This window comes from Rhineura floridana, chromosome 6 (genome assembly GCF_030035675.1).
Source record: "Rhineura floridana isolate rRhiFlo1 chromosome 6, rRhiFlo1.hap2, whole genome shotgun sequence".
In the NCBI taxonomy this organism is placed as follows: domain Eukaryota; kingdom Metazoa; phylum Chordata; class Lepidosauria; order Squamata; family Rhineuridae; genus Rhineura; species Rhineura floridana.
The window spans coordinates 122,679,143-122,692,383 of NC_084485.1; the positions used below are offsets into that span (position 1 = coordinate 122,679,143).

The 13,241-nt window shown below is 41.9% G+C and overlaps 1 protein-coding gene across 2 annotated transcripts in view; it reads right to left on the reverse strand.

Annotated features, from left to right (window-relative positions):
* Positions 1–13,241, reverse strand: part of PALMD (palmdelphin) — an 82,344-nt gene that overhangs the window by 2,018 nt on the left and 67,085 nt on the right. For both annotated transcript variants that reach the window (XM_061633696.1, XM_061633697.1), the window contains 4 exons: positions 11,468–11,582; positions 9,488–9,521; positions 9,278–9,391; positions 3,618–4,727 (listed from right to left, as the gene is read on the reverse strand). In XM_061633696.1, the coding sequence (XP_061489680.1) occupies positions 3,618–4,727; positions 9,278–9,391; positions 9,488–9,521; positions 11,468–11,582 (1,373 nt within the window). The remainder of the gene's footprint in view (positions 1–3,617; positions 4,728–9,277; positions 9,392–9,487; positions 9,522–11,467; positions 11,583–13,241) is intronic.

Genomic DNA, 13,241 nt, shown 5'->3' on the forward strand with positions numbered 1-13,241 from the left:
GTATCTCCTGAGCCATACACTGGAATGACCTGCATACACAAGCAAAAATCTATACTGGGGTTAGGCTGTTAAAAACCCTGATCTGTCCTAATTATGAGAATATTTTTGTTGTGGTGGTTTAACAATTAATAGTCAAAACGTTGTCTATTAAAAATCTCCTAGTGATCCACCACTACAGGGCTGCTATAGACTTCAGGGATACCTTGTCACAGTCTAGGCAATGCCTCTCCATCCTTTTCTTTGTGGCAGCACCACCACCATCTCCCCTTGCTGCTCTTCATTCCTTTCTAGCCACTGCAGCAGATGTACAGGCAATCCCTGCCCCCCTTTCCCAAAATGCCATGCTATGAGAAGGATTCCCCCTTTCCCAGAAACCAGGTAAGGCAGGGATGTGGAGATGGGTGACTAGCTGGGCACAGTGAATGGGAGCTGTGGCGATGAATGAGTGGGTGGCAGGTGAGGAGCACTTCTGTGTCCTTGGGCCCCTTGGCCACTGCCCAACCTTTGGCACTGTGCGGCACCAATATACACCACTTTAATTTTTGCCAGTGCCTGGATTATACTAGGCTTCTGCTAAAAAAGGTGTGCATCTGAGAAGCTGCACTGACTGAAGTATAATATGTTAGAGGAGGAGCCTCCATTTTCAGTCTGGCCTGTTGACACTTGTGCCTCCCTCCCCATACATTGGGTTATGAAGTATGCCCTAGCTTATTTATTTTTTAGATTTTTACACTTTAACCTCCTAAAATGTAAAAGATATCCAGGAATGCTTCTTGGGCTACTAGGTCTTCCTCATATACACAGTGGCACTGATTTCAGTGGCTTGAGTAAGATGAGTTTTGCCATAAATAAATAAAATAAATCTGAGAACTGCTCTACTCCCTCCTCACAAACAGCAACTTTCTTTCTTTGTACCTTGGCTATGATGGGTGTTCCTGGCTTTGTTTCCTTTTTAGAGCAAGCAGGGTAATTATACTGTTTGGGAAAATTACTCATTTCCTAGCATTCTCTGCTTATTGGATATTTGGCGAGCCACAGTAACAATGCATTGGGAAGGGGACCAAAGCAAGGAGAACTCTTTAGCTTCGACTGGGGATGATAAATCCTACAGACAGCCAGGGAATTGTGTGCTCCTGGCTACCTTAATTTCAGGTCCGTTATTCTGGTACAGAGCGGTGAGGTGGTGCTTCTACAGAATAAAGGAAATGGCTAATAAGGAAGTTCTGCTTCCAGATGGGGGCTTACTTTGCAAAATGGGTGGTTGGCAACAGTTTTTTTAAAAAAACTGAATGGACTTTCCCCAGAAAGGGTAAATCTGGATTAAATAGGGGAAGGGGAGTGAGAGAAATTGGCTCATTTGTTTTATGACAATGACATTATGTCAACACTGCAAAAATCTTGCATGCATGAAGAGCACCCATACCACAATAAAGAACCATCTGGAAGCATCCCAAGATCCCTTAACTAGTATGCACAACAGCTCAAAGGAGAATACTGCCACGTCCCTAGTGAATTTTCTAGAAAAAGAGAGGTGGGGGTCAGGGAACATTTGGAGATTTTGTCTCCAAAATCTCATATTTGGAGGGGGATGGGCAGAGAGCCACTACCTTAATCAGATTCTAGACCCTTTCCCCTTTAATCTCCAATGCAAGGGGACGCTGTCGTTCATGCTCAAGCATGCATTTCTCTACTATTACCCATACACATCATGCTTAAACCCAAGCACTGAAAACCACAAATGCATCTATATGAAACCAGTATGTATTACAAAGATTTCATATGGTTAACAAGCCTCTGCACTGTAGCCATAACTGACTTAGTATAAAGAAAGATAGAGGGAAGTCTTCTCTACACTCTGCTCTTATAATTGCTTGTGGAGAGGGGGAAAGAGATGAGGCCAGACTTTTCCTTTACACAACAAGCTACCTCTGGTTATGACAGCAAGAGCACAGATAACCTGCCTTCTTGCTAGGCCAGGGATAGGAAACCTATGGTCTTCCAGATGCCTCTGACCTACAACTCTCATCACAGTTTGCCATTGGCCATATACTGGCCAGGGCTGATGAGAGTTTGAATCCAACAATATCCGGAGCTTGGCTTCAGACTTCCTGAACAACTGGGAAGGTCTACTACGCTGCCAAAGCAAGTAATGCACTGAGCAAATTCTTGTATATTATGTGTATGACAGCGCAAAGGGTGTCATGCTGTGTGTTGAGACCCCTGATAATTTTGCTCATCTGGTAACACTGTTGAAGGCTGTACCTGGTTCATGGAAAGCTTTCTCTCCAAAATCCCATATTTGGAGGGACAGTAGAGTATCTGAGCTGACTGTGTGAAGTGCCGCCAAACTGTAAAACAAAGCACTGTAACACACAAAGACCACATTCACACCATACATTTATTCCACTATTACTCCACTTAAAACAGTCATGGCTTCCCCCAAAGAATTCTGGGAAGTGCAGTTTGTGAAGGGTACTGTAGAGTTGTTAGGACAGCCCTATTTCCCCCACAGAGCTACAGTTCCCAGAGTTCTCTGGGAAGAGGGGCTGACTGTTAAACCATTCTGGGAATTATAGCTTGGTGATGAGAATAGGGCTCTTCTAACAGCTCTCAGCACCCTTGACAAACTACACAGGATTCTCTGGGGGAAGCCAAAATTAAGTCAAAAGAAGTAAACTGTTTTAAATCCAAATAGTTCAGCTTCATTTGTTTGAGTGAATCAGGCCTATAAGTAAGTCCATGTTGTGTAAAGAGCAATCCTTTATTCAACCAACAGAGCTGCTCCCAGCGGTTTACACTAAGGTTCAGTGTCAATTTGAATTATTAAGTTACTTGGATTTAAGGCTGTTGCGTTCTAAAAAGTGTTTAGAATACAAAAGGTTTATAGTGAGAAGCAGAGTGAAAGTAACCATGCAAACAGGTTAGAAAATGTAAGACCCTTTTATTCAAGGTAGATAGACAGACAGAGGTTAACGTACCGACAAAACAATTTGATTTTCATCATACTTTTAAAAAACCACAGACATCCAAATCAAACAGGCTAAGGAAAAATATCAAAACTTGCACAAAGGCATTTCGAGTGAGGTGGCCAACATTCAGTCAAGGTTGAAGTAAAGCAAACCTGTTTAACCAGTCTTTCTATGTTAAGGTGCAAGGTATATCATACAGTACAAAGTCAGGAGAACAGAGAGAGGCACAACTGGACTCCAGAAATGGAGATCCCTATTATGGGAAGAAATGGTATCATTTACCACCAAGATACGACCATATTTCTCACATGCCACAGGAGCAAAGAGATAACATTTTAACCAGAATTTTCAAGAAACACTTGAAGTAGAAAGAGCCATATCTGATTTTTATACATCCAGCCCCCATCTGACTGCATAAATAGCTTTTTTTTAAAAAAATCTTACTACATTGTGCGCTTAGATCCTTCAGCGTAGTATGGTTGCTAATACATCACTAAAGGTTAAATGAAAGACAAGGGAGAAATGGGTTAAATATCAGTCAGATCTGAGGCATAAAAAGGCTGAAAGGAAGAAGGGAGACAGAGTAATAAAAGGACTCAGTCTATCACATGAGGGCACAACAGTGACGTGACTTGCCCATTTTTTTACCTGTTAAGGATGGATCTTCAGTACCATCACCTGATAACTGGCCATTGAGTTGACCATTGTAGGTAGAACAGATCAAACTTTCTTCTTGTTCCTTGAGTGATATGGAATTTTTATAAGGTGACATGTTTACATTGTCACCAGCAGTTTTGCTGGGGTTTGCCTGCGGAATTGCACTTGCTTGGCTGGTGGGCTGGTATACCTGGCTATAAGGACCCACTGGATGATACAAAGGCTTCCCAGGTTTACTCTCCTCTTTGCTGTCCTCTTCTTCACCATCATCATCAATGACAACAAGTTCTGCATGGATAATTCCATCATAACCGCAGACACTTTTATTCAGTTCTTCATCATCCACATGCTGGTAACCCATGAAAATCATTGTAACAGGTTCTGAATCATCCACATAACATGGCACAGCTTGGACCACGTTATAACTAGAATCTTCATCACTTTTTAGCGTTCCTGGAGAAGACCTTTCATTGGTGTTTACAGAGTTTCTGAATTTTGTATCTTGTTGGTTCTCTCTCATTTTCTGATATGGCTCAGCAGCCTCTTGTACAACCTCTCTTTGAACATTAGGTACCAACTTATTTTGGGGGCTAATCTGTAGAGACCTTCCTGTTTGTTGAAGGAGTGAAGAGTGAGAATTGTGCTGATTGTTCATTGCAAGATCTAGACCATTTTCTTCAAGTTGTTGCTGTTTGTCTTTTTTATGGACAGGCTCATTATAAAAATAGTCAAGGCTGTTTGTCTTATTTTGAATAGTACTGTTGTCACCATTTGGTCCCTGGACTAACTTATCCTTCTGGGGAGTTGTGGGTCTGTAAAACTGGTTTGCATATACTGGTTCATGATATTCAGTGGGAGACTTGGACTGTTTTTCATTTGCTTGCCTTAAAAGGTCCTCCACTTCAACAGGTGCAAGATCATCTACTTTGTCATTTGTTACACTTCCATTGGCACACACTGCATAAATTGACTTTCGGCCATCATCGTATACTTTCACTCCTGCAACCTTAAATTCATCCGATGGCAGCGGTATTGTTGACAAAACTGTGCTCTCCCCAGTCTTCATGTCTTTTTCGACTTTAATTTCCATAGCGAACAATGCTGTGTTGGAAGAAACAAGAGTCTTTTTTAAAGCATATAACACAATTGCTAAAGAAATATGTTGGGATATAAGAAAGTACACATGTTGGGAGAAGACCAGTGTGTTAGAACATTGGACCCCGGCAGTTTCCTGTGAAGAGGGGCAGATAATTTTAAGCGATGTGAGCATAATGTGCTGGATTTTCCCCTCAGCTGCTGCTTCTTTTACTTGCAGTTCCCTCCCTGCAACCATATTTCTCCTGGTGGAGCTCTGAGACCAGAAGTAAGCCCTGCTCCTCTTAAAATCATCTGGGAAATGTGGATGGGGGAAGAAAAGTGCAGGCAGGAGGATTGAGCACATCCCTTCTCACTGTTCCTTCTCCAATCAGTGGAGACTATACGGATCTAGATAGACCACTGGTCTGACTTGGTATAAGGCAGCTTTATATCTTCCTGTGTTCCCACCTAGATGGGCCTTTGAGCTGATCCAGCAGGGCTCTTATGTTTTTAAGCAGTGGTGGTGAGGGGAAAGAGCCAACCATGCCTGTAGCAATGTGTAAACAGAGTTGAGGGCACCCATTTCCATTCCTGGGTACTGGGATACCATTCAGATCAGGAAAGTCTGACGTAGCACAGTATAGTAAAGGTACTCCACCTCACGGTGTGCCATCTCTCCTGCCATGTGGGAGCACCACTTTACAGTATTGTTTGCGAATCTTGGGGATAATTCCTTCAGGGCTTCTACTTTGGTAGAGCTCAATTCATTACCAGCCTGGCCCCCTATACAGCAGAAGGAAATAGCTACCATGATCTCCAATTTAAAACCTGGTAAGGCGCCAGGGATAGATACTATACTACCTGAACTGCTAAAGTCAATCACTGAATGGTGGGCCCCATTGCTTGCTAATCTATTTACCAAGTTTAATCTTACTGGCAAGCTCCCTTCAGCTTGGCTCGAGGCGGTGGTTATCCTGATATTTAAGAAAGGAGATAGAGGTGATCCCACCAACTACAGGCCTATTAGCCTCCTCTCAGTTGTGAGTAAGATCTATGCTAGTGTCTTAAATATCAAATTACAAGCCTGGATTGAGGAGGAGGACATCCTGGGGTGGAAGCAGGCAGGTTTTCGAAAGAGTAGATCTACCATTGACCATTGCCTAGTTTTACAACATCTGGCGGAGAAATACATGAGTGGCTCTAACAAGGGCCTTTCTGCCGCTTTTATGGACCTTAAGACTGCCTTTGACTCAGTCCCTAGAGATTTATTATGGGCCAAACTGTCACAGACCTCGATAGATAAGCGACTTTTATATCTGATAAATTGCCTCTATCAGTGCACCTCGATCCGTGTCCGATGTGGGGCACATGATGGTCTTACTAAATCTATTCCTGTTAATGTGGGGGTGCGCCAAGGTTGCGTCCTGGCTCCCACCCGTTTTAATCTTTTCCTTAACGACTTGAGCAGTTACTGCCTTGCAGATAATCTCCATTCCCCAAAATTGGCAGAGGTGAAATGCCCTATACTGCTTTATGCAGATGATGCGGTCCTATTATCTTACTCGAAAGTTGGCCTTAAACGTCTCTTACATGTTTTCACATTATATTGTAAAAAAACCCTACTCACCATCAATTTTGCAAAATCAAAAATCATGATATTCTCATGTAGGTTTTCAAAAGAGCCATGGAGTATAGAAGGTCAGAAGATTGAGCAGGTCAGGCAATATAGATATCTTGGAATTATATTCTCTTCTTCACTTTCCTGGTCTGCTCATATACAGGCTGCACTCTCATCTGCCAATAACATTTCTAAAGCTACCACCTACTTCTATTACACCAGGGGTGGCCAATACATTCCAGCTGCCCTACAAATATTTAAAGTAAAAATCCTCCCGCAGCTTTTGTATGGCATCCCTATATGGGTATTAAGTTTCAGCGCTAAAGTTGAGGCGGTGCTTTTGCACTTTTTGTGCTCCATATTTGGGCTGCCACGCTGTGCATCTGCTGCGGGACTCTGACTCGAAGCGGGTTTTACATCAATTGAGTGTTCAGCCTGGCTCCTGGCCTTTAGATTTTGGACTAAAGTGGCCTATGCAGGACCCCCTCTAGGGTATTTACATCTAATATGGAGAGATTCCTTCATAAGTTCCAGGTCCAAAATTTTCAATGAGAAGATAAAACGTCTTGGCCTCTCATTGGATCTTTTGGCTACTTGGGACCGGAAGGTAGCAAACTACATCATTGGCCAGCGGATTAGGGACATAGACCTACAGTACTCAATGTCCAGTTCACGAACATCATGTTCACCGCTTTATTTTGGTCTGAGCTTTCTCTTCCCAAATCCTGCGGCCTACCTTGAAAAATTGACTCTATCGCAATATAGATTCCTATTCACTAGAGCCAGATTTAACTGCCTCCAATCTGCGATTCTTGTAGGCCGTTTCCAGGGAATTCCCCAGGAAAGGCGTTTCTGTTTCTGTAAGCCTGGGGTGATTGAAACCATCAATCACGTTCTATTCAACTGTGAATTATACAAGGATGCTCGTATCAAACTGATTCTCCCAATTACTAAAACTTTCCCGGGTAGATCTATTGAATGGCTATTGCATTACCTTCTATCTGACAAGGATAAGGCCATTACTGAATCAGTCGTAAAGTTTCTTTGTATACCCAGATTTTACGAAAAAGGAAACTCGGTGCTAGTTCGAATTTTTAAACAAAGCATTATCATTGATACTGTATTGAGTTTTAATTTGCTGGGGAAATTGTTTAAATCGCTTGTATTGTGGGTCATTGACTGCATAATAAAATTTGATTTGATTTGGTATAGTAAAGGTAGTCAATGGCATTCGTTGGATCTCATGTTCTGCTGCCAGCTTGCAAGGTTTGAGGAAACAAAGGGAATGATTAAGGAAACATATTTAAACTTGTTTTTTTTGGCTCTCACTAAAGCTCATCCATTGGTTTAACTTGAATTTCTGTGTCAATATCAGGAAGGAACTGGTTTGCACTCAGCCTTTGCCAATGCACTAGTACTAAGGTCTGGGTATTTCAAGGTGTTTGCTAATTTAAAGCCTTCCCATCCCCTTCTTTCAGCATTGAGGGATGCCTTACATATAACAGGTATAGTGAAAATATTATGGTCTCCCTGACAAGGGGAATAAAGTGTGCTACACACCACCCTTTTTATTTGGCAAATTAATGGAAAACATACTTCCTAATCTGGAGAAACTACTGCAAAATAAATAAAAATAAATCAGGTATGGTGTGCAACTAGTGCCATGTGCACAGACTTTAAATAAGGACACACCTATCCATTATTAGAAAATGGCCAAGAAAGGTGCATCCTCAGATATATATCTTGTGAGATGTTCAGCCAAAGGACATGAAGCCTGTAGGGGATGTGTGGGGACACGCACCACCAGCACCACTTCTAACATCCCTGCCTGCTCTACCTCTGCCTGAAGGGGGCTTCTAATTGCATTTGGCTGAACACGCATAGAGGACCCCTCAGACCTTCCAGCTCAACCTCAGACCTTCAGGGGTGGAGCTGGCAGTGCTAGTATGCATGTCCGTGTGCACTTATGCAGTTTATTTTCTCAGTGTTATGATATCTGCACCATTTCATTGTTTAGATTGGCAGGAACATGGCAATGTTTAGGCGCAAGGTGGCTCCTTTTCCACACATCACTTTATTTTTTTCACTTGTTACTACTGCATCTGGTACTGGCATCTGGATCTGTTCCCTCCCACCCTCTGCTATGGCATGCAGAAGGGCTGTTCTACATGCACATAGTTGGTTGAGCTCCAGCCGTTAGCTCTGAGCCATCTGTGCATGCTTGCAACTCACAAGACTGCAGATATGAAGCCCTGATCCACTGTTTGGCTAACAGTGGAAGCATCTGAGTCCAGCTGTCCTATTTGCTCTCCCATTGGTTAGGGTTGTCAGGTTCAGGGCCTGAGACTGATCCTGTATCTTTAGGAGAAGAGAAAGTCAGCTGGGCCTGGCAACCAAGAGGTCTTCTGTATCTTTAAAAGTTGTGCAGGGGGAAGGGAGAATTCCACCTTGTGGTTTTTCCCATTACAGTGTGGCAAGAACACCTGCACTTGACTGACTTTCTCTTCTCCTAAAGATACAGGATCAGTCTCAGGCCCTGAACCTGGCAACCCTACCATTGTTTGTCTTCTAACAGCCCTCTGTAAAGGTCATTTCAGCAATGGACCAAGGGGAAGAGCTACATGTACACCATCTATTTGAATGTGTAGTTCCTTGCCTAACTAGGGATACTGCATGCACATGTGGCACTTAGCTAGGCATTTAGGATGATCAGCTTTAGCAGTGCTACTCCCACAGTGCCAGCATGCAGAAGGCCCCAAGTTCAATCTCCAGCATTTCCAGATAGGGCTAGAAAAGCCCTCTGACTCAAAGCCTGGAGAACACTGTAAGCCAATGTAGACAATTCTGAGCAATACAGACCAATGGTTTCACTGGGTATAAGGCAATTTCCTATTCTCTTAGGATGTGGCTCATTATAAGCCTATGCCCTTTCTTCAATTGCATTGTTGAACTGTACCTCTCCGCTTTTCTTCATCGTCCTCTGTTTTTAGATGCCCTGTCCTTTTAAGTGCAGAAGGTCTGAAAGATTTTGGAAGGTCAGGTATGTTGGCATAAATGTAATCAATTGGCTCTGTGAAAAGAGAGAATTGTTAATGCATGCTATTTTTACCTCTGTAAGATGTTATACATACATAATTTTAAATGCTATGCTTTTGAGTGAACATACCTTCTTTAGTCTCTACTCTTTCCATCTTCACAGACTAAGAAAAAGGAAAAAAAATGTGATTTTTCAAGTATCTTTTAAAGAAATTGCGATACCAAAAGATGATTACTGTTTGATGTAAAGTAGCTCGCCAGTAGTGTCAATCCTATATGTGGTTACTCAGAAGTAAGTCTTTGTGTTCAGAGGTGCTTTTTTCCAAGTAAGCATGCATAGTGTTGCGGCTTTAAAAAGACTGGAGACCCAAAAATCATCCTTCCACAACAGAAGTAGCTAATATGGTGCCCTTCAGATGTTATTGGACTCCAGCTCCCATCAGCCCCAGCTAGGCAAATTGGTCAAGGATGGGAGTTGTTGTTGGGCAACACTGTCAAGGCACCACATTGGTTATCCCTGCACTACAACAACGATCCCACACTTTTTTCATTTTAAACTAATGGGAGACACCCGTTGAACCACACTGTTAACTGGTTAGGTTGTAACCCTCTGTAAATATTACCCCATCCCAGAAGTCATTCCACCCTTTAGCATTTGTGTAATGCTAATTTATTTATTTACTTTGGGTTTTAACTAGCCTTTTACTAAGATCAAGAGAAAGCTTACACAGGGAAACAAAAGCAAAATATTAAAAAATATGATCTCGAAATCCACTCAATACTGAATTTATTTCATCCACTTAAAGCCAAATTCATAGGACTTGGCAATGTTTCTGAAAATTGCTTAGACCTAGGCTGAATCTCTGGAAGAAAAACATTTCATAATTGTGGAGCAATTGAGATGTGCCCCTGTAATATGTATTTTGCACAGAACGTATAGCCCCCAGTTAGGTCTAGTCATGGGCAACTTGTGTGCAATGATTAGTGGCTCCAGATAGGGTTACACTTTCTGATGAGCTAAAAAAAATGTGTCCAGCTTTTTCAGTAGAGCTGAATGAATATCACAGTGTGGATGGGATTATATCCAGACAGGCATCTGCACCCCATGCATGGAAATCTGCTTTTTTGGGGAGGGGGGCAGGACTCCCTTGCAGGGTCAGATGATATTCAACAGGGCACAGTTATGACTGACTGGGGAAACTGCAATGGGATATAGGAAGCCAAAGTAGCCTCTTGGAAGCACACAGATAATAAACAATTTATTTCTATGTCAATGTTAGCAATCTGCCAACTCTACCACAAGACTCCAGTGTGAATAGCTCATAGGGTTCAAAGTGCCATTGCTGTTCTGCTACATAGTTACAAAATATGTAGTGGTAGAAGAAGAATATATTTTTAAAAAAATTATACGCCTTCACATATATCAAGCATTTCTTTTTTTATTGGGGTGTTAAATTGATCTTTTACCCTCCTATGAGGTATATTTGATTCTAGGGTGTGAAGAGGCTGTTCTTAGAAAAACAAATTTTTGTTTGTGGCTTTCTCTGCCTTGCCATGTCTTCAGTTAGACCGCTTAGGGCAAGCGAAGGCGGTAGCTATTCTCCGCTATAGCAATTGCATAATACCCTCTGGGCCTGTTTGACTTTCAGGGCACATTGGCCAGTGTGTTTGTTTGTTGAGGCTTTGACTGAAGGGTGAATAAACACAGAGAGCATTTTTCTTCTCTGAGTTTAGATTTCCCCCACCCGGCCGCCCTGCCCCATATGTTCTTGATATTCTGCCAAGAAAGACGTAGTTAATAGTTAACCCTGGGTTATTTTTAATGCTAAAAATAATGTTGTCGTTCAGAGCACAAAGTACAAATATACCAATACAGAGCATAAATGTGAGGAAATATTCCTGTGGTGATCTCCACATAATATATCTTGATATAGCTACATGTTTCTGAGTGACCTGACCACTCTAAGATTTAGTCACCTTTAGTCTAGATGAACATCACAGTGAAGCCTTGCACCATTTCCTTGCTGTCATCTCTGCGTCTCCCTTAACTGATGATTCTTGCAAAGCAACAGAGATGATATCAGTAGCAGGATTAAAATTAAATTCTGACCTTTATAATATCTTCTGTGGTTCTTTCGACTGATTTAAGCTTCTTCAATATAGCCTTCTCTTTAGCTGAGATTGTCAGTTCTTCTTTCTCAAGATCCTCAATTTCTTTCTCAAGTCTACAAACGTAAAATATTTGAAGGAAAAATGTTTAATGGTACCGACTGCAATGAAGATAATGCCTAATAAATCCAATGCAATCTAGAAAGCAACAATGGTTTTATTTCAAATTCATCATTTCTTCTATTTCTGATGTTCAGGCACAGGAGGGATGTATCAGCAGGCCTAACGGAACACAAGCTTTGCAGAAGTATAAAAAATCTTTAGGAAAAAAAATCTCCTAAAATGGGGGTGGGGAGTGGCTCCAAACAGCCCAATGAGGACTAAACATGCTCAGCGGCCATGGAATGCCAACTATTGTTGTTGGGGGAACAGAAAAACAGGTGAGAGGGGAACTGAAATGGAGTATCCTGGAGAAGGGCACTGAACAGGAACATTACACACTGCCACATTTTGTTGCAGGGCATATGTGTTTGGTTAGATTAGTGGTCTTCAAAACTAGGGTTGTCAGAGAATTCTGATGAAAATGGAAAAGGAAGTGGAAATGACTGCAGTTTGAGGGCTCATCTGTGGTCAGGAATGGAAATTAGCCAAGCCAATATGATCAGTATTTGTTCACAATGTGTTTTTTTCTAAGTCCACAAATAATATGTAATTAATGACTTCTTTTACATTGTTTTGACATTTCCTTTAAAATGACATGAATGTAAGGTACACAAATAGTTATGTAACTTATATAACATATATAAAATAGTGGACAGAGTGATGAATAACAGTATTTGGCAGAAATCAAACTGCAGCAGAACAGAAATAATGTTGATTGTGACGAAAACAGGTTGGAAGTGTGTGGCAGCTGTGAAAAAGGCAAATTCCATGCTCGGGACTCATTAGGAAAGGTACTGAAAATAAAACTGCTGATATAATTTGGAATACTGTGTATATTTCTGGTTGCTTCACCTCAAAAAGGATACTGTAGAGTTGGAAAAGATTCAGAAAAGGGCAACCAGAATGATCAAGGGGATGGAGTGACTCCCCTGTGAGGAAAGGTTGCAGCACTTGGGGCTTTTTCGTTTAGAGAAAAGGAGAGTCAGATGTGACATGATAGAAGTATATAAAATTATGCATGGCATGGAAAAAGTGGATAGAGAAAAGCATTTCTCCTTCTCTCATAACAATAGAACTTGTGGACATCCAGCTGAATGTTGGAAGATTCAGAACGGACAAAAGAAAGTACTTCTTCACACAATGCATAGTTAAACTCTAGAATTCACTCCCAGAAGAGGCAGTGATAGCCACCAACTTGGATGGCTTCAAAAGGGGATTAGATAAATTCATGGGGAATAAGGCTCTCAGTAGCTACTAGCCATGATGTTTATGCTCTGCCTCCACCGGCGCAGGCAGTATGCTTCCAAATACCAGTTGCTGGAAACTGCACTTAGGTCCCGCTTGCAGACTTCCCATGGGCAACCGGTTGGCCACTGTGAGAACAAGATGCTGGACTAGATGGGCCATTGGCTTGATCCAGCAGACTTTTCTTATGTTCTTATGGAACAGAAATTGTGGTCTTCTTATATCCCTACTCAAAATGTGAGCTGGGATACTGTTGAGAGAGGCTACCTCTCATCACCAACTATTCCCTCTATACTGTCTCCCACTAAGCCCAGATGTGAAATGAGAGGTGGGGTGGAGGAGAGGGTTGTTCCATTGCATATTTTGTA